This window comes from Protomyctophum bolini (assembly GCF_963924005.1).
Source record: "Protomyctophum bolini genome assembly, chromosome: 17".
In the NCBI taxonomy this organism is placed as follows: Eukaryota; Metazoa; Chordata; class Actinopteri; order Myctophiformes; family Myctophidae; genus Protomyctophum; species Protomyctophum bolini.
This window is the reverse complement of record NC_137878.1, coordinates 24,048,738-24,070,794: the sequence shown is the minus strand read 5'-3', so window position 1 is coordinate 24,070,794 and position 22,057 is coordinate 24,048,738. Positions and strand designations below refer to the sequence as shown.

The following is a 22,057-nucleotide window of genomic DNA, read 5'->3' as shown; positions in this document are numbered from 1 at the left end:
ATCAAGAATTGGTCAATGTCATCATGGTCCACACACTGTACACAGTGTACAGTGTACAAAAAAAATGGGAAAAAAAATGTTTAGAGGGAAAAGGGCAGGGGGTGCCTCTAGCACCTCCTAGTGTCTATATGTGCACGCCACTGGCTTCATTCATCGCTCGGTGTGTGAACTGACCCTCTGTAACTGGTGATCATTCATCGCTCGGTGTGTGAACTGACCCTTGTAGCTGGTGATCATGTCGCAGATCTCCTTGAAGATGTGAGCCAGGCGAGCCGTGCGAGTCACCTCCGTGTTCTCCTCGGCGGCGGCCAGACGCCGCGTGCGCACCGACCTGGAGGTCTGCAGTGCCGAGAACTGAGTCAGGAACACATCTGGAAATAAATGGTGGATTTATAATAGCGTCTCTTTATCCAAGGCACTTTACATAGATTGTGCATTACATTCACCCATTCACACACACCGATGGCGGAGGAAACCAATGCAAGGCCAACCAACCAGCACATCAGGAGCAATTGACCTATAGCTAAGCCCCTCCCCAAACTGCTATGGTCCAATCACAGCAAAGCATAACATGGGTTACAAACCTGTCCCCCAATAGTTTTCCTATATGATAAAACACTGTTTTAAAAAAGAAATGCCACACACATATTTTTTCAGTGCATATGGCAGGCCTTGTTGACGGATTTTGAAGGTCTGGTTAAAAAAAGTGAACCAGTATTTAATGTGTAAAATCCATGATATTTACATAGGAATGAATGAGCCCGGCCGGAAAGTGTGTAAGTGGGAGAGGCCAGGTCTTAGCTATAGGTCCATTAGGGCAGGGGTTCTCAACGTTTTTGGCCGGGGACCCGCGGAAATGCTTTGGCAATGTCTTGGGACCCCTGCCCCGCCCCCTCCCGACTCCAATATGAATTGACTGCTACAATAACCTTAATAATAGAGACAATACACCATAAATAAATACTGAAACCAGATATAATCATTAGTGAAGGTGTATGCATGTACAATGTGTACTATATGTAAACTCTTCATTTCCATTTTCCATTTTTTTATAATTTGGGGACATCCCCAAAATAATGTGGCTCCTGTCCACTAGTCCCTTCCTAACATTTTAGCCTAGTTTGTATTTGTTGACGAAATTGTCAGTATATTTAGTCTTAGTTTTAGTCGTCATAGCTTAGTTTGCATTTAGTTTCCATGTGGTTTTCGACGGACATTTTTCGTCTAAAGTCTTAGTCGACGAAATCAACACACCTGACGCTCACACACACCTGATTTGATGTTGCCGTCGTCTCGGATGACCCCTGCCCCCCAGCGGGTGTAGACGGACAGGCTGCTGGCGTCCCTCTCTCGCTCCCCTTCCCTCTTCAGCAGCTCCTGCTTCTCTCTCATCTTCTCCCAGTTCCTCAGGAGGAACACTCGATGCTTCAGCACAAAGTTCCTGACGGGCCCCAAGACAACCCAGGAGGACTCCGTTAAATCACTGCATTCATTCATTCATATGGATGTACTGTACATATATGAATGTGTAAGCAGGGACGTGCACACATCGACATCAAAGGGGGCTTGAGCCGCTGCCCTTTTACCCGTCTGTAAAACAACTGCCATGGTGAAAGAAATGCAAAATGCCCCTCCACTCCTCTCCTTTCCATGCCATGCCAGAAGGCAGCATTGAGGAGAATTGTTTTTTTTCCCCCGAAGTCTCCTGAACTTGGAACGCAGCATTTTGCGTTGAACTAATTTGTTTCTAAATCCATGTCGTTACACACTGCATCTCCACTAGCTAAAGAGTGCTGGGTTTGTGCCCCGAAAATAGCTGATCTACAAGGTCTCAACGTGTCGCGCTGTAGATCAGCTATTTGTGTCCAAAAGTGCCCTCTTAACGGGATTTCAGCCCCTGCCTCTCTAACACTCTCTGCACGTGCCTGTGCGTGAGGTGATGCAGTCTGTCTGTGCGAGCATGTGAACTACTGTACATGTGTACTACGTACAATTCAGACTGCAATCAATCACTCAATCAACCAACCATGTCTTCAATCAAACATGTATTCAATCAATCAATCAATCAATCAAAACCTTTCCACATACAAGGTAGGTACTGCAACATGAGACAGAAACCGTTTGGGCAATGGTGTTTTTTCTACAATTTCCATGTAAAACTTCTCTAGTGAGACAATGTTTTTTTACAGAGTTCTACTCAGCTTGCAGACTATACTTGGCTAATGCTGTTGTAGAAAACGGAGCCAAAGCATTTGGTTTCAAGTCTCCGTAACACTTCCAACTATACTTCCTGTCTAGTGGTGTGTGTGTGTGTGTGTGTGTGTGTGTGTGTGTGTGTGTGTGTGTGTGTGTGTGTGTGTGTGTGTGTGTTACTGCTTGTATTACTATCCACGTGGGGACATAATGTCATTTGAAGGATATTACAGACCAGACAACATTTTTACTTACGCAGACATTTTTCTGTCCAAATTGAGGATAAAAAAATAAAATAAAAATTATATATACTAGTGTAGTCCTTACCCGTTCTGAATATATGAACAGAAAATATATATATAGTAAATATATATATATATATATATATATATATATAGAATATTAGTGGTCCATGACATGAAAATGTTTGAGAACCACTGCTCTAAAACAACATTGGACAATGATGTTTGACAGTCAGCAATATTGTTGCTTATTCTAGATTTAGTTTGGGATTTTCTGACTTTATCTGGCCTGTTAACATTTTCATAGACCTGGTTGCTTGTTTCCCTCTCAGTCAATGTGGCAACCCTGGTCAGTGCCGTGTTGACAATGTAGCTTAGCACACAACAGCTAGGAGGATGTAGCAGCCTGCTGGCATCATGTTTAAAAGCATTTTGCGCAATTTATGTCCCCGAATGTATGGATATGGACTTATGGCTCCATCGCTGCCTCTTTCTTTAGTAGAAGTAGAAATTTAAGGTGTTGCTGACTGTCCGCGCGCGCGCACACACACACACACACACACACACACACCGCCTCCTGGCCTGAGGGGGTTGGAAATATCCCGGTCACTGTGAAGGCCGTAGTACTGTAAATATGACATGAATATGAATGCAAAGTAGTGGTCCATGTGTGGACAGGCTAGCTGTCGCTGCTGTGCATGGTGATATGTGTGCAAACCGTGTAGTTTAGCAGGAGAAGACGACCAAAGGATGCAACACACACACACACACAGTCAGCGGCGCCAAATTGTATAGGGCACATTTTGTTGTGTTGCGGCGGTAGCTAGAGGAAGCATGCCAGTGGGGTAACGGTGAGAACGGTGGCCTGTGATGCAGGTGTCGCTAAGGGACGGAGGCGTGTGATTGTGCGAGGTTAATTCACTAATAAATTCATTATTAATCATTAATGTGTCAAATGGGAAAAAGGGCTCCGTTAAGACCTCCATATAATTATGGTCCATGCCTGTGTGAAAAGTGGGAGTGATTCGTGCAGTTAATGATGAGATAACGCGCTGTCAGTGACATTCAGACATTCAGACATTGTTAGAATTATTAGATAGATATATATATATAGTTAATTACAATTTAGGGTTAGGTTTCACCAGTGGATTGGTTAGGTTTCAGTGGATTGGGTTACAATCAGTGTTGTTTTTGGCAGCAAATTTTGATTTTAGTTTTTTACTTTCATATAGTCTCTTAAATAGTTTTCATTTAGTTTCAGTCACATTTTAGTCACCTGAAATGTTTTAATGTTAGTCTAATTTTAGTCGACTAAATATCATCAGATTTTAGTCAACTACCGGTAAATCTACAGTTGATTTAGTCGACTAAAATGACAGCCTTAAAGGGACACTTCACCCTTTCTGCAAAGAAATATAATATGTTAATGACGTTTAGAAGCTTTAGAACACTTTCCTGGGGATCTTTATGTGTGTAATATGTGGTTTTAGATATTTTAGATTGTAGCAGTGAGCCCAGTGTCTCTGATGTCATCGACACTGGGCTCACTTACGTACTTCCTGGACTACATCCAGAAAGGAAGTGAGCCCAGTGTCGATGACATCAGAGAAATACATTAACATGTATTTCTTTGCAAAAAGGGTGAAGTGCGTGCGTGCATGCGTGTGTGTGTGTGTGTGTGTGTGTGTGTGTGCGCGTGCTACCTTTCTCTGTTAGACATGGGTTTCATGAGGTGAGGGTAAAACTTGCTGCTGTCACTTGACTCTTCTTCCTAGAGGGAGAGACAGACACAGTGTTAGAGAGACATCATCAGTTCACAGGGTCAGTTTGTACACCATTCTGCCTCATTTATTAAACTCACACTCACTGTTGTGTGCCGACATTAAGAACTGATCTCCAAGCTGACGTGTCTGTCTATCACAGTGTAATCTCTCAAGAACAGATTCTTCAAAGGAGACAGCAGAGGGTGCTGTTTTTCTTTTTCTTTTGCCGATGGGTTCCCAGATTGGTCACAGTGTGACCCGTTGTTAGCTTGAAGCAGTGTTGTTTTCGTCGAATTAAAACTAAGACGAAAAATGTTCGTCGACTACCTTTTTCCACTGACGAAAACTACATGGAAAGTACATGAAAACTAAGCTGTGATGACTCAAACTAAAATAGTAAATATACTGACAATTTCGTCAACAAATATAAACTAGGCTAAAATGTTAGGAAGGGACTAGTGGACAAGAGATCCAGTATAAGTAATTTTACAATTGGTTGCATGCTGAAAATAGACGATCTACAAGCTCATAACGCGTCGCAGCGTGAAAAAAAACAGTCATTACGACGGCATCAAGGCACCGCCAAAATACATTTTGTTAAAATCTTATGACATTTAGTCGACTAAAACTAGACTAACACTAAGACATTCCAGGTGACTAAAATTAGACTAAAACTAAATGAAAACTATTCAAGAGACTAATGACTAAAACTAAAATCTAAATTTGCTGCTAAAAACAAGACTGGCTTGAAGATCAGTTCTTTCCATCACAGGCAGCACCAACAGAAAACAGTTGGTAACTACAATGAAATAAAATAAAAATAAAAGTAACGTTAAGCCATTTAGACCTGAAGACGATTCTACAAATGCCTTCTAAATTCTGACAGCTTTCAGAAAAAACAATGTTTCTATGTCAGTGGTGCTCATCCTTTTCTATGTCAAGGAGCGCCAGAATTATATGTATTTTGCCGCCGACCCCCATCTGAAAATATGTTGTTCCAGGAACCCTCCAGAAGAAAAGATTTGAGTTAAAAACGTTCACTCTGAAAGAATATATATTCAGAGATTTGCACAAAATTTTCACGATTAAAAAAAAATAGCAGACCTCGGTGCCGCGCTACGAGCTGTGTCTGTCCCTGTGTCCCTGGGTCTGTCCCTGGGTTTGTCCCTGGGTTCCTGGGTCTGTCCCTGTCCCTGTGTCCCTGGGTCTGTCCCTGTGTCCCTGGGTCTGTCCCTGTCCCTGTGTCCCTGGGTCTGTCCCTGTGTCCCTGGGTCTGTCCCTGGGTTTGTCCCTGTGTCCCTGGGTCTGTCCCTGTGTCACTGTCCCTGGGTCTGTCCCTGTGTCCCTGGGTCTGTCCCTGGGTCTGTCCCTGGGTCTATCCCTGGGTTTGTCCTTGTGTCCCTGGGTCTGTCCCTGTGTCCATGGGTCTATCCCTGGGTTTGTCCTTGTGTCTGTCCCTGGCTGTGTCCGAGCATGAAAATAGCGTTTGTTCACCACCAAGTGTCACTGTTGCACAGCCTAACACACAGACACAGACAGGCCAGGGGGGAGGGCTTGTACAGTACAGTACAGTACAGTACAGTACAGTACAGTACAGTACCACTCACTTCAGACGTGTCTGATTTTTTTCAAGACAATACCAAAGGTTCCACAGTAATGTTTAGAATGATCTCAGCTTACTGGTTATATATAGGCCTACACACACACTCGCGCGCGCACGTGCGCACGCACATACAGTATAACATCACGGACTGGTGGCTGTACACGCTGATGTCCTCCGTCCTTAACTACAATATCATATTTCAAAGCTAAAATTAAGCAGCATGGCCCTTTAAGTTCTTCGTGTCACATTTTTAGAAACCCTTGTGCCCCAATAAGAGTTCCTCCGAGACAAAGGAACACGGATGCCCTACTTACACAATGCACCTGAGTTTCAACAAAGCCAAAAAAGGACTTGGCTCATTTTTCTAAACCAGTCGGTCACTGACAAAAACCACAGTCTGCCTTTCAACAAATGAGGGTCATTAGTGACTGATTGGTCGCTATTTTGGAATAGAGCAACTGATTTATTTTTCAAGCGGACAAGGATGACTAACAACTTACAAGTGGGTTTCCATGTGTTAACTTCAACAAAATATCATGGTTTCAGTTTTCTCTCTGTTCAATCTGCGAGTGTTTTTTCCCTTCAAACTGTTAAAGCTATTTTCTGACCAGTAATTCCATCCATCCATCCTTCCATCTTCAACCGCTTATCCCTAGTCGGGTCGCGGGGGCAACAGCTCCAGACTTTCCCTCTCTTCCAGAGCAACATTAGTGACTTCCTCCTGGGGGGATCCCGAGGTGTTCCAAGGCCAGTGAGTCGATGTGTTTCCTCCAACTGCGCCTTAATTGGTCTGCCCCGGGGGTCTCCTCCCAGTGGGACGTGCCTCGAGGACCTCCCTAGGGAGACGCCCGAGAGGCATCCTAACCAGATGCCCCGAACCACCTAAGCTGGCTCCTTTCCAAGTTTCCAACACTATCTTACTCTGGCAGTGGTTCTGTGTCGCTCACAGTGTTGTTTTCGTCGACTAAAACTAAGACGAAAAATGTTCGTCGACTACCTTTTTTCACTGACAAAAACTAAATGGAAACTAAATGAAAACTAAGCTACAATGACTAAAACTAAGACTAAATATATTGACAATTTCGTCAATAAATAAAAACTACACTAAAATGTTAGGAAGGCACTCATGGACAAGAGATCCATAAGTCATTTTACACTGCATGCTGAAAAAAGCTGATATACAAGCTCACAGCGCGTCGCAGCGAGTTGTGAGCTTGTAGATCAGCTATTTTCAGCAAGTGTAAAATCTGCCATTACGACGGCATCAAGGCCCGACAAAATACATTTTAGTCGACTAAAATCTCAAGATATTTAGTCGACTAAAACTGAAAAATTCCGGGTGACTAAAATGTGACTAAAACTAAATGAAGTTTCATTCCAAAGACTATGACCATAAACTAAAATAGACTAAAACAACACTGGTCACTCACTCGTTTTTTGAGCTGGTGTTTGGACTTGCGCTTCTCCTTCAGACGGCCGAGTCGCCGAGTCCCGCCCGGTTTGCCCGGCAGGCCGTTGATTCGCTGGCTCTTCCCGCCAATGATTCCTCGACAGCCTTCTGAGCCGCACTGACACACTTGCTGTATATAGTAGAAATATTTATTAAAGATGGAGTGCCACAATATTCGTATTTTTCTGTGTCTATGAGGTGACAGTACTTCATTAGACACCCTGGAGTCGTTTTTTTTGTGCAATGGTGTATTCCTGGAGGCTGAACCCTTGACAGTCAAACGGGCCAATGAAATAAACAGTAATATTGTGACATGACAATATCAGCCCCTCCCCTAACCACTCCTCCTTTATCATACAACTACAGCTGTGGGTGCGGCTTCAGTTCAGGTGGATCACCACCCATCACCACCCACAAGGCAAACCAGGCATACTTAATGAACTGGTGGGCGTGTCCACATATAAGCATGATTTTAACAAATACTGTACACTTTTTGGAAAAGGTTCTTCCTCCTTATATTATAAAAATACCTGATGATCATGTTTTAGGGTGGAAAAAATCGTGGCTCTCCATCTTTAACAGTTTGCAGAATTACAGTACATTTCAAGCACAAACTCAATACAAAGACTTAACTGTGAGTGGACAACTCAATTAAGCATTACACTTGTTTACAAGAGGGTCCACCTTGTTCAATTCATCAAAACCTTTAGAGACGTACAAATAGACACTTCTATATAGTCAAAGAACAGAACAGGAAGAGTAAGTGTATCTGGAAGTGTTACGTCAAAATTTTATTCAGGTAAAAAAAATAATGGCAAGCTTGAAGTTAACCAGGATTGTTTGAAAAGAATCAGATTAGAGTAATCTGAAGATCCTGGTTACTGGCCCACAGTGTGTGTGTGTGTGTGTGTGTGTGTGTGTGTTATCTGAGAGTACAGCCTCACCTGTTCCTCTGTGTTGAAGGAATGGAAGTTGTAGTCGTAGGTGAGCTCAGTGCTGCTGTTCATGTCCTTCAGGGCAAACAGACCGATTCTATACACACCGTTCACGGACCTGGAGACAGACACACAGACACACAGACACACAGACAGACAGACAGACAGACAGACAGACAGACAGACAGACAGACAGACAGACAGACCACAGACACACATAAGTCATCAGAGACGCACGGCCCAACTTAAGCAGTTTTGACTAAAACTATGACTAAATATACGATTTTGTCAACAAATAAAAACTAGACTAAAATGTTAGGCAGGGACTAGTGGACAAGAGATGCAGTATAAGTCATTTTACACTTGGTTGCATGCAGAAAATCTACAAGATCACAGTGTGGGCTTGTAGATCGGCTATTTCCAACAATTGGAAAAAAAAGTCATTACGACGGCATCAAGGCCCGCCAAAACACATTTTGTTCGACTAAATCAACTGTAGATTTAGTCTAAAACTAGACTAACACTAAAACATTCATGATGACTAAAATGTGACTAAAAGTTTTATTCCAAAGACTATGACTAAAACTAAAATAGAAATTTGCTGCCAAAAACAACACCGAGCCCGAGCCACAGAAAGATGCAGAGAGCGAGACGGAGATAGAGAGAACGAAAGAGACGAGATAAGAGAGATACTGTAGAGATGAGATAGAGAGGGAGAAACCATTAACAAGAACAGAAAACATAAAGGAATAGACAGGCAGGCAAAGTGAGTGACAAATTCTTCTATCTTGAATCCTTTTGCCATCATCATTCTTGTGAGAGGAAAGAGTTGTGTAGTTGTATGTTGATTTGTATCATTTATGCTGTTCTGTAAAAGTGGTGGTATTAGGGCTTGTTTGTTTGTGTGTGCCTCGACGGAGCGGGCGGTAGAGTTTCTGCTATCTGCGTGCTGGTTGTGGTGGGTCGGTCTATCTGCGTGCTGGTTGTGGTGGGTCGGTCTGGGCCAAATTCGTGCAAAAATGAACTCTAAATCCAAGTGATAGTACAGTAAGTACACCCCACCTACCCAGACCTGACATTTTATCCTTTTTTTATTTATTAGTACCCATGCTGTTATACCAACATCTATGCATTGCGTTCTATGGCTCTTTTTGGATCGATGCTATCAAGATAATTTCGTTGTACATAATTGTGTTCAATGTCAAAATAAATCATCCATCCATCCAACCATCCATCCATAGGGCTTAAGTGGTTAACTACTGTAGCTTGTTTTTTTTCTACAAAACAATACAATACATTAATATATCTCCATTCCCGGTGTTTGTTTATTCCACGATTACAGCCATGATTTAACATATTGGATAAAGAGGCCGGGCTGCATGTTTTCCTTGGCGTTTGTTCAGCAGGATTTCATCAGTCAGTCTGTCACCACATTGCTCTTCCCGTTAGACTTAAGCAGCACTCCCTCCTCTGCCCAGAAGAGAAGAACATTATTCTATTTGCCCGGGTGTCTTTTATATAATTTATTTCCTTCTATAGGTGCAAAGTGCTGCTTCAGCACCTCATCTAGCGCTCTACAGCTGTATCTGAGGCCTTGCTTCATGCAATCGCTCTTCTATGACAAAGATGAATGACTCGCCATGCTTTGTGCCCCAAAAATCCTCCATCCTTGTACAGGATTTTATTTCGGGCAACACATTCTGGTGTACGCACGTGCGCGCACACACACGCACGCACCGGCACATGCATGTCACGCACACGCACACACACACACACACACACACACACACACACACACACACACACACACACACAGGCAATCATCATAAACAGAAAAGCAGGCTGTTGTCTGACACGTGTGCTACACACAATCTGTCCCACACCCACACACATACAAACAAAACATTTGCGCGCACACAGACTTAACACACACTTACATCCACTTGGTGCGTGGAGACACACACACACACACACACACACACACGTGTCCTACATTGCAGGCTGGCACATGCTGCAGGGCAGAGTATACTGGTCTCTGTGGTCGTTAGCTGTCTGTGTTCAGCCCCTCGGGGGTTAAACGCTAGCAACATCAGTGCTAGCTACAACGGACAAACCGTCCACCTACACAAAGGCTAAACAATAGCAAAGCAGGTCTTGTTGTTGATGCTGTTGTTGTTGTTGCATGGCAGTGGAGACGCCTACTTAACCCATGTCGACCTGATAACAGATTCTACAAATGTCTTCTAAAACAGTTTTCTGAAAAACCCTATGTTTCTGTGTCAGTGGTTCTCAAACTATTTCATGTCAAGGACCCCCAGAATTATATGTATTTGGCCACCGTCCAAATGAAAATATGTAGTTCCAGGGACCCTCCCAGAAGCAAAGATTTGAGTTAAAAACGTTTGCTCTGAAAGAATATATATTCAAAGATTTGTGCCGCATTTTCACAAAAAATAATACAAAAATAGCAGACCTACAAGCTCGTGGTGCGGAACTTGGTGCCGCACTATGAGCTTGTAGATCTGCTAAAGTATAACATAATGCTTAAAAACACAGAAAGGGGTTCCCACCTAAAATGGGTTAACTGGGTCTCTGTTTTGAAGAAGGATTTTTAACCTGGCCAATGGCTAGAATCCTGACCCTGCCCAGAAACCATTCAATTGGTTTATCCTGTACTGTGTGGACGTTAAAACCTTTGTCCGCTGGCTGAAAGGAGCCAAGGTGATTGGATCACATCGTGACCGCAAACATGACGAGAGGAGGTTAATGCGCTCATTTATGATCATTTGTCACACCTGCAGCGTTAACGGGCCACTTCACCCCTTTTGCAACCAGATCTTATTTTAATGATGTTTGAGAGACAAGAAACACTTTCCTGGGGTTTTGTATGTGGGTAATATGTGTTTTTAGATATTTCAGTATTTCAAAGTGTCCATTAGGGCATTAAGCAACTAGTCGACAATTCAACTAGTCGACTAGTAAATCCACTAGTCGACCTTGTTGGTACTAGTTGACTAGTTGATAAGAAAGGAAAATAAATCCTCACGATTAGGTACATTATAGTTATAGTCACCAATGTACAAAGTTTTTAAATGTAATTTTTTTTAGTAGTTTAACAACTAGGCAACTAGTAAAAATGACTAGAAGTGAATGCCCTAGTGTCCAGTGGGCGGTGACGTCACAGAGTGCGTTCAGTGTGCCTTATTTACGAACGACCACAGCTGTGACGCATTCACACTGGACAACCCCAGCTTCAGGGTAGGGTCGCTCAGTGCGGGCACTCGGCACACCCGGTGCGCAGCGCACTGGATTTTCCAACGACAACGCACTGAATAAACGAACGACAAGAGAGCACACCAGTGCGTTCAGGGTGCATTTCCGAACTCACCCGTTGTCTCAGTATAAGACAGCCCTCCCCCCTATCCACAAGGAGGAGCAGTGAACCAAAGCATTATGGGAATTGTAGGAAGGAAATGAGCCCAGTGTCCATGACATCATGGGAGCACATGGACACTTTGAAATACAAAAAATTCTAAAAACACACATTACCCACATAAAAACGTGTTTCTTGTGTTTCTTGTCTCCCAAACATCACTAAAATAAGATCTGGGTGCAAAAGGGGTGAAGTGGCCCGTTAACGCACAGAAACGCGCACAAGAAGCCAAGTCTTTTGAGATGGCAGTGTAGCGTGCATGATGTTACGGGTTGATTTAGACATGGATCAGATGTTATTTGTCACACGTTGACCAAACAGTAGAGATCTCCTACATGGGATGATGCTTTTGGTCTAACTTTCATTCAACAAATTAAAGGATGTGAATTTCACTGGTATATAGGGCTCCATTTTCGTCACCGGCTTTTTTTTTTACTATTTTGAAAAAAGTTTTTCATTTTTGAATAGTTCAACTAGCCAATCTACATTGATACATTGTGAGCTTGTAGACTGGCCATTTTAACCATTCAAAAATGTTTAGCAAAATAGTTTTAAAAAAAAAGTTTAGGGATAAGGGGTTTAGCGGTGACGAAAATGGAGCCCTTTAGTATTTGTTTCTGTGATCAACAGGTATTCTGATGCAGTAAGAAGAACCCCCCCCCCCCCCTTCAGTTTAAAACAAAAACAAACGCCACAGAATGATTTACAATTTCTACTCAATTGGGGTTTAATGAGGGGACTCAACATTTTGTTTATCTGTCCAAAACAACATATGGCGTGAAGCTCTCAGGCCTGGGGAAAAAGGAGGCTGTAGTGGAGGAAGCAGAACAAAGAGTAACACCCACCACTTTTGCATTTCACAGTTGGGCTCACAGCTGTGGTTGATGAAGCGCGCCTCGTTGCCCATGCGGTAGCTGTCGATGACCATGCCACTGTCCAGATTCAGACAGTACTGCCCACTATGGGCAAAGTACTGCTCCATCATTCGGCTCCTGATGGGAGGAGAACAGGGAGACATACAGAGAGAGAGAGAACAGGGAGACATACAGAGAGAGAGAGAGAGAGATAGAGAGAGAGAGAGAGAGAGAGAGAGAGAGAGAGAGAGATCATGTAAGGGAAGGAAAATACATTGATAAAGAGAGCCAGATAGAAAGACCTTTCCCAGGAAGCCAAATGACGTCACGATGACCATCGTGTGACATTGAGGACGTTCAGGACTAGGCCAGATCACAGCCCAAATGAGGATGATCTTCACGTCATTTCCAGGAGGTCTTCACCAGTTGAAATAATATTGCTTATTCTGGGCCAGATCAGACTAGTTATGTTATGATGTTAAGTGATCTGGCCTCGATCGGACTCTCATTTTCGATGACGTCCCACCGGAAAATAACATTGAGTGTTGCGCAACAGCCTGTGGAGCGATGCGATCGGTGTTGATATCAATAATCTCCGTATTTTTGATCAATCTCCGTCTTGAGCGCTGGGCGTTACTAATTGATAGGGTGGAGAACTCCGTCCTGTGTGCTCAGGGTGTTAACACATTGTCTGCCATTTCCTCTCTACATTTCCTTGAACAATGTCTCTCAACGTTTTATGTCATTAAATCAGATTTATGCACTCAGGAAAAACAATAGACAAAGATGAATTAGTCAATTAGTTTCCCATTACTACATTGAAAAATAGAATAGACTGAATTATCTATGTTGCTTATTAAAACAATCAGTATCTATCATACTTGGAGACTGTAATGTTACATACACAACCCACATGACTAATGCCCAATATATTCACCTTGAACACATGAGCCCTTATGTCATAATTAAGCAATATTACACGAGAGGGTGTGGTTTAACGTGATTATTGCCACGACAGTGAGGAACGAGACGAAGTCGAGTTCCGCAAGCATCACTGAAGTACTTCACTTCTGCGTTGCTTTCGGAACTCGCCCTGCAGGCTCGTTCCTGCAGCATCACAGGCGTGCATTAACGACGTTAAACCACCCCCACTCGTGTAATAATGCCTAAGTATAGACCCTGGGGGACCGGTTAATGAAATATATAGGATTTAAACATTTAAAACCATCGTCACCGTGCAGGCGGTCTCACCTGAACTCGTGCTCGCTGACCACCTCTCCCAGGTACTCGATGATGAACTGCCCCGAGCGGAGCGACTCCTTGGTGCGGATGCCCCAGCCCTTCCCCTCGGCGCGGAAGCGCTCCAGACACTGGACCCAGTCGTGTCTCTGGATGTGCTGGTTGTCACACTGCTCCCTGCAGGGGCAGGTGCTGGGAGAGCACTCTGCGAAGCTCATCCTGGGGACCACGGAATGAAGACAGGATGACGTTAAAGTGTCGAAGTGCAATGCGAGGCCGCTCTGAAGAATGATCTGCTCTATTCTGCCATCATTCACATTCGCCTTTAACAAAAGGAAGCATGCACGCACACGCACGTGCACACACACACACACACACACACACACACAAAACATAGGAATAATGATAAAGTTAAGACAGTTCCCCAGAGTGCTGCTTAATTTTCCAGCACTCATGGGGAAAGCAACTCAATTTGTTGAGTGTTTGTGGATGTGCAGGTGAATGTGAGTGTGCATTTGTGTGTGTGCATATGTGCGTTATTGTGTTAGTGTGTGTGTTAGTGTTAGTGTGTGTGCGTGCATGTACCTGTTAAGGCAGTCATCGAGGCAGCCTTTGTCAGTCTGTTCTTCAGTAAGTCTGCAGTTACAAGTAGTGGTTTCATAACCAGAAAGAGGCTTCACGTCCACATACACATCTGCGAGAGAGAGAGAGAGAGAGAGAGAGAGAGAGAGAGAGGTGGACAATGTGCTTTTAGAACACATTTACTGTTAAGGCATTCAACTGATTCTCTCATCCAATGGGACTTCAAAATGTTTTCAAATTAGTTTTAATTAATGTATTTTTACGTGAAGCACCGGGTGGTTTTCCAAATCACCCAAATCACTGAATGCTCATTTAAGCCATTAAAACAGGTGTGAGAGACATTCCAGTGTCCCATAGGTTTTAACAGAAAATTACAACCACCTCAACAATAAAAGCATTCTTGTTAAGTCAATTCTTGTCTAACTGGATCTAGTGTGGGCAAATAAATATTTTATGTCCAATTTGTATTTAGTTCATAAAGTTAACATAACTGTAAATAAATGCATTTGAAAAATATATATACCGGTATATATACTTTCAGGATTCCAATTAAAAATAGCAAAAGATTATTCAGGATTTCAATTAAAGTATAGAAAATATAGCTGATCTACAAGCTCAAACGCGTCACACTGCGACAGGTTTTGAGCTTGCAGTAATATGCAATGGGAGTGAGTGTGGTAAATATAGTGGCCCTCTCCATTGTCAAAGTTGCCCATCCCTGGCTTAAGTGGTTAACCCATCCTAGAACTATTTGCAGCCAATGAACAGTGCCCAAGGATCAGCTACAGCTCTAAGGTTACTGTACTTGCTCAAGGGCACTGAGATTACAATGACCCTAATATTTTTCCATCCCACAAATCATATTTGATTGATGAGCCAAACGTAACTGGAGAGTTTTGAAAACTAATGCTAATGGCCCCTGAGTGGAACACACGAGAGCAATACTGGCTACTAGGGCATTCACTTCTAGTAATTTTTACTAGTTGACTAGTTGCCTAGTTTACTAGTCGACTAGTTGATTAACTACCTATTAAATTAAATAAATTTAAAAAAAAAACATATTTTTTTTAGATAAAGATGTGTACATTTAAAAACTGTGTACATTGTTGAATATAACTATAATCTACCTGCTCTTGAGGCCTACAAAATCGGGAAGACCCCCGACCCCCCCCCCTCCAACTAGTCAACAGTACCAACAAGGTCGACTAGTGGATTTACTAGTCGACTAGTTGCTTAATGCCCTACTGGCTACTCACTTGATCGGATCTTTTTATACAGGGGGACATCAGGCCTCTTGTAAAGCTGAAAACACGCGCACACACACACACACACACACACACACACACACACACACACACACACACACACACACACACACACACACACACACACACACACACACACACACACACACACACACACACACACACACACACACACACACACACACACACACACACACACACACACACACACACACACACACACACACACACACACACACACACACACACACACACACACAGTGCAGTCAGCACAGAGAACAGTTTAAGAGAAAGAGACAAATGTAGAGTCTGTATAGCCCTCACACGACCCCTCCTTTTTACCCCACACACAAGTGAGTGGAAAAAACAGTAATAACACGTAAAAAAAAGGAGTGGACAAGAAGACTGATCACCTACCTGGTCATGTTTCCACAGCCACAGGATGTCATAAGGCAACTGGAAATCAATGCGCTTCTGTCTCAGGTACTTCCCTGGAAAGAGCAGAGTCGGGGGGGACAGGATGCCACATAATTGGGGTGCGTGAGAAAGGAATGCTTGGGGGACACAACAGAGCTTTCTTCCTCCTCCTCCATCGCCAAGACAAACTCTCCATCTAAGAGTTATTTTTCGATTTAGCATAAAATTGGCTTTGGAGATTTTTGTAATTGTAATTTTTAAAATTACAATTATACGATTGTTGGCTGATCACTTGCTGTTAAAACCCATTCTGGGCGGGAACCCCTTTTGGTGTTTTAAGTATTATTTAAAACTTTAGCTATTGAAAAACAGCAGATCTACAAGCTTATAGCGAGTGCCGCTACGAGCTTGTAGGTCTGCTATTTTTTTTTAATCTCGAAAATGTGGCGCAAATCAGTGAACGTTTTTAACTGAAATTGTTGCTTCTGGGGGGCGGGCGGTCCCTGAAACAACATATTTTCAGATGGGGGTCGGCGCCCAATTACATATAATTTCTGGAGGTCCTTTGACATGAAAATGTTAGAGAACCACTGACATAGAAACATTTAGAAGACATTTGTAGAATCAGTTCTCAGGTCTAAATGGGTTAAAAACTAAACTCTAATGTTCCTGATCTGATCACACACATCCCTGCAGATTATGGTCATATTGTTAATGCAGCTACAGGTATATATAAACCTACAATACATAAATTAATGAATGAAGACTCACCGACATGGATGGGAGCAGGGAAGAGCCCGTAATCGTGTTCTCCAGGTATGTACTCCAGCTTCTCCTTCTTTAGCTGCAGCAGCTGACTGCGGGGACTGCAGCCATGTAGGACGAGAAACAAACAGAGCACGTGTTGTTTTTGGCAGCAAGTTTCTATTTTAGTTTAGTCATATGTACACCGTAGTCTTTGGAATGAAACCTCATTTAGTTTTAGTCATATTTTAGTCACCTGGAATGTTTTTAGTGTTAGTCTAGTTTTAGTCAACTGTAGATTGTAGTCATCTACAAGCTCACAACGCGTCGCACTGTGACGCGTTGTGAGCTCTGCTATTACATACAATCATGCAAAAATTGTATCCAATGTGGGATAAAGTCTCAAACGTCGAAGAGTAGTTAAATAGTACCAATTGTTTTTGTAAAGACGAAAAAAATAAAAGAAAAAAGAATTGTAAACATTTCTTTTTATATTTGTATTTTATTTTATAAACTCACTCTTCAGTCTTGTACACGTCAGAGTAAAGCCCCGCCTTCTGGAACTTCTTCTTTGGAGGTCTGGCCGGTCTCTTCTCCCGTTGGCCGGTTATGGTCGTGGGGGGCGGAGCTTGTTCCCTGGAGACGGCGCCTGGGGGGCGTTCCGGAGAGGAGGAGTGGCCGTCTGGCTTGCCTTCCAGCGAGCTATAATTAGAACCGTTGACTAGGTTTCTGCTTTGATAAATGAACCTATTTACAGTGGTGGAAAGTAACTAAGTACTTTTACTTAAGTACAATTTTGAGGTATTTGTACTTTACTTGAGTATTTCCAATTTCTAGTACTTTTACTTCACTGCAATTATTTGAAAACTTTAGTTACTACTTTGGAGATTAGAAAACATACATTAACCACTTCAACCTTATACATTTCGCATTGTGAGCTTGTAGATCTGCTATTTTTGTTATACTTTTGTACTTTTCAATTCCATACTTTTACTTGTAACGAAGTAGTTCTAAATTGCAGTATTGGTACTTTTACTTAAGTAAAACAATTGAGTACTTTTTTCCACCACTGCCTATTTATACAATCACACTGAGTTCTAAGATTAGCGCTTTGCTGTGACGGCTTTTGCTCAAACAGAGTCCCACTGTCACTATACCTGTCACACTGAAAACCCCCTTTCAGCTCATTTTTACACTCGGTTCTTCCCCCCTTATTCTATCAGCAAAGTCCACACACACGTTTGTGGTTGGATGTGTGAAATCGCCTTAGCAACGCTATGGTATAAGGCAGACTGACAGGTCGAGAGACTCACATAACAGTGAATTCACCTTTAGCAAAGCCCCGCCCTCTACCACTTAGACACTTTCCAGCCTTGCTCATTCATTCCAATGTAAATATCATGGATTTTACACATTAAATACTGGTTCATTTTTGGAACCAGACCTTCAAAATCTCTTCCAAATCTGTCAACAAAGCCTGCCGTACGCACTGGAAAAATATGTGCGTGGCATTTCTTTTTTAAAACAATGTTTTATCATATAGGAAAACTATTGGTGGAGAGGTTTGTCTAACCCATGTTATGCTTAGCTGTGATTGGACCATAGCAGTTTGGGGAGAGCCTTAGTTAGCTATAGGTCAATTCAAAGTGGGCGTGCTAGCTTGGTTAATGGTACTGTATGTAGCTTGAACATTACCCATTTCAAGAGAGCTATTGACACTTTTTACAGCAGATCTACAAGCTCATAGCGCGGCACAGAGTGCCGCGCTATGAGCTTGTAGATCTATGTACAACATATTTTCAGATGGGGGGGGTCAGTGGCCAATTACATATCATTTTTGGGGTCCTTGACATGAAATATATGAGCACCACTGATACAGAAACATAGGGTATTTCAGAAAACTGTCAGGATTTAAAAGATATTTATTTTTTAGAAGTCAGGCCTATAAATGGGTTTTTAAGACTCACCCTCTGAACTGTTGCAGCTCGTCCGGCGTGATCCAGACTCTCCCTGGGCCCCCAGACGCCCTGGACCTCACCGCCGGCGTCAGACCGCCCAGGGGGGTCTCCTCCCTGGACCTCACCGGCGCCGTCAGACCGCCCAGGGGGGTCTCCTCCCTGGACCTCACCGGAGCCAGACCGCCCAGGGGGGTCTCCTCTCTGTCCACCAGCTGCTCCTCCGTCTCCTCGGCCTCCCCGTCATCCTCCTCGTCCTCCTCCTCGTCCTCCTCCTCGTCTCCCTCCCAGTGCTTCCTCTTCTGCACGTTGGTGCGCTGGCCCTGCACCACAGACTCGATGGCATCCGTCACCGTGTCCCCCCCCTCCCACCCTCTGCCCCCGCCCAAACCTCCTCCTCCTCCACCTCCTCCCCCTCGGTCCCGGTGTCTGGCCTGCAGGGCCACTTCAGCAGCAGCGACGGCGGCAGCGGGGAGCGGAGGAGGTGGAGGCGAGGGAGGCGGCGAGGGCAAGGGATGCTTCCTGGGGCGCCCCGGCCCCCTCTTCTTCACCACGTTGTTCCCCGTCCGCGCCTGCCTTTGCAGCTTCTTGGCGCGGAGGATCTTGTTGACGTGGTGCAGGCTGTGTTTAGGGGGCTGCTGCTGCGTGCCGCCTCGGTGGGAGTGTTGGTGGAGCGGGGAGGAGGCCTCCAGGCAGCAGTTGTTCTGGTCGCCGGGGGTGAGGCAGGTGGAGGAGGAGGTGGAGATGTGGTGGGGGTGGAACAGTGCAGGGGCCTGGTGGTGGTGGTGGTGGTGGTGTCGGTGGTGGTGCAGGTTGGTGCCCTCTGGGCCTCCCTCGGGAGTGGAGAGGGTGATGCCTCGCGTCTGAACGCCCGCCGGGGTCACTGTGTTGTACGGAGAGATGAAGACGGACGGAGAGAACAGCGGTTAACATCATTTATACAGCAGGTCGTGTCGAGGAAGTAATCTGATTGGTTGAAACAATCTTCTAGCCGGTGTTCAAACGAGCACCACTCCACACCTAATCAAAACAAGAATTCAGCTGCTCTGTTCTCCCAGAGCGCAGCAAACTCGATGGCTAGGCTAGCTAGTTTCTTGGGACATTTGTGGTCGTAGTGATTACATCTGTCATTAAAAAGAAAATGTTTTTTCAGCGATTCTCTTAGTTTTAAGAGTAACTGTTGTATAATTGCAATATTACACTCAAGGGGGTGGGCATTAATGCACGCCTGCGATGCTGCAGGAACGAGCCTGCAGGGCGAGTTCCGAAAGCAACGCAGAAGTTAATGACGTTCAACCACCCCCCCTCGTGCAATATTGATTAAATCAGTACGTTATAAACCGCCAAGAGGAGTAAATCATCCTCGAGTGATCTGTTTCAACCTGCTCGGAGTGAGATAAGATAAGGAGGGATTTACATCAGATAAAGTAGGATTTATTATATCAGTATCACTCTCAGACCATCGTCTGGCTAGATGTCAATTAGATTAATCGATTAGTGGAGTGACTTAATTTTCAAATGCTACTACAGTACCTCAAGCTCAGCTGTTGTCTGATGTCACAAACAACTGTCACCCGCAGTGTTGTTTTTGGCAGCACATTTTATTATAGTCTCTTGAATAGTTTTCATTTAGATTTAGTCACATTTTAGTCACCTGGAATGTTTTGGTGTTAGTCTAGTTTTAGTCGACTAAATAGAGAGATTTTAGTCGACTAAATCTAGAGTTGATTTAGTCAACAAAAATATATTTTGGCGGGCATTGATGAAAATAGCTGTCGCGGTTGTCGCAGCGCGACGCGTTGTGAGCTTGTAGATCGACTATTTTCAGCATGCACAAAGTGTAAAATTACTTATACTGGATCTCTTGTCCACTAGTCCCTTCCTAACATTTTAGTCTAGTTTATATTTGTTGACAAAATTCACAGTAGATTTAGTCATAGTTTTAGTCATCATGGCTTAGTTTTTATTTGTTTTTTATGTAGTTTTCGTCCGTGAAAAAAAGGTTGTCGACGAACATTTTTCGTCTCAGTATTAGTCGACGAAATCAACACTGATCACCCGGGTCTCCAAGTTGGCAAACCGTCCAAGTGACAAAGTGTATTTTACCATCCTATCCATTATGTGCTACAATAAAATATTGCACCACTGAGGATTTGAGTAAGAATTTACAGCTGTGAGAATGACATCAAAAGGTGGAGGTAGAGTATCATAGGAAATGGCAGAGATTAAACTGTCTGGGGAGCAACTTTATAAAGATCTGTTTATTGACAATGCAGACATTATCATCAGATCACAGAATTACAATCACTTTTTTTCTATACACATTTTCTGTTGTTTAGAATGATTTAACTCTAAGGCCTGACTCACACCTTTCGATCTAGCATACAACATTGATGCATGCTAGATGTATGAGACTTGTTTACTGATGCAAGCTCTCAATGCATTTCCAATGGAAGTCACATGGTTTGACACAACATTTTTGTTGTACGGCTTTTGTCTGTGTTTCGACTGCCCCCCTCCCCCTCATACAACACAAATGCTGTGTCAAACCAAGTGACTCCCATTGGAAATTAATTGCGAGCTTGCATCAGTCAACAAGTCTCATGCATCAGCTATACAACAATCTGTTGTGCAGGTGTGAGACTGTGAGTGAAGCCTAAGGCCTCAATTACACCTATACAACAATGTTGCATGCAAGATGTAAGCAAGATGTAAGTGTCATGGCCATTTTTGTTTGATGGCTGTGTTCTCCCCTAACCTGACGCTGCCAGATGGGGGCGGTATTGGGCATGTTCCCCAACACAGCTTCCATCTGGGATTTCTCAGGGAGTTCAGCTAACGCCAATCCGTTCCGTACCGAACCAATCAGCGTGAGCTAAGGGCGGGATATGTGCGAAACCGGATGTGAAGCTATATAGACATGTCAATATGATTGGTTGTGTTTGCACGCCCACACGGTGATAGACAGACGGTCCCATCCAATCATCTACCAAGTATCTTGAAAAAAAGGAACAGCCCCGTCATCGAATTTGCTTCCGCGATCCCAGATCCCAATAAGCTGTGAAACAAATTTGTGTAGCAAGCTTCTTGGATCTGGCAGCGTCAGGTTAGTTCTCCCCCGCATCAAACAGAAATGTTTTATCAAACCATGTGACTTCCATTGGAAATGCATTTACACTTACAACTTGCTTATCTACCATGCAACATTGTTGTATGCTAGATGTATAGGTGTAATTGAGGCCTAACTCCACTAAGTTGCATAACAACAAGGCATCATGTATGATCATTATGTTAAGTCTGTGGTGGGTGTCACTTTGTTGGAGATTTCAGGTTAATTCCCGTAGGTCCTGTTATGGTCTGTCACTCCACAGACCATTTCTCC

General features: G+C 43.6%; 1 protein-coding gene across 1 annotated transcript in view; it reads right to left on the bottom strand.

The window, feature by feature from the left end:
* Positions 1-22,057, bottom strand: part of ash1l (ash1 (absent, small, or homeotic)-like) — a 64,525-nt gene that overhangs the window by 14,777 nt on the left and 27,691 nt on the right. Inside the window, exons 5-17 of the mRNA XM_080786909.1 lie at positions 18,688-19,558; positions 17,240-17,422; positions 16,748-16,842; positions 15,977-16,050; positions 15,551-15,596; positions 14,298-14,406; positions 13,725-13,931; positions 12,465-12,611; positions 8,196-8,304; positions 7,232-7,381; positions 4,139-4,206; positions 1,272-1,441; positions 219-371 (exon numbers count right to left, since the gene is read on the bottom strand). Of these exons, the coding sequence (XP_080643035.1) occupies positions 219-371; positions 1,272-1,441; positions 4,139-4,206; positions 7,232-7,381; positions 8,196-8,304; positions 12,465-12,611; positions 13,725-13,931; positions 14,298-14,406; positions 15,551-15,596; positions 15,977-16,050; positions 16,748-16,842; positions 17,240-17,422; positions 18,688-19,558 (2,382 nt within the window). The remainder of the gene's footprint in view (positions 1-218; positions 372-1,271; positions 1,442-4,138; positions 4,207-7,231; positions 7,382-8,195; positions 8,305-12,464; positions 12,612-13,724; positions 13,932-14,297; positions 14,407-15,550; positions 15,597-15,976; positions 16,051-16,747; positions 16,843-17,239; positions 17,423-18,687; positions 19,559-22,057) is intronic.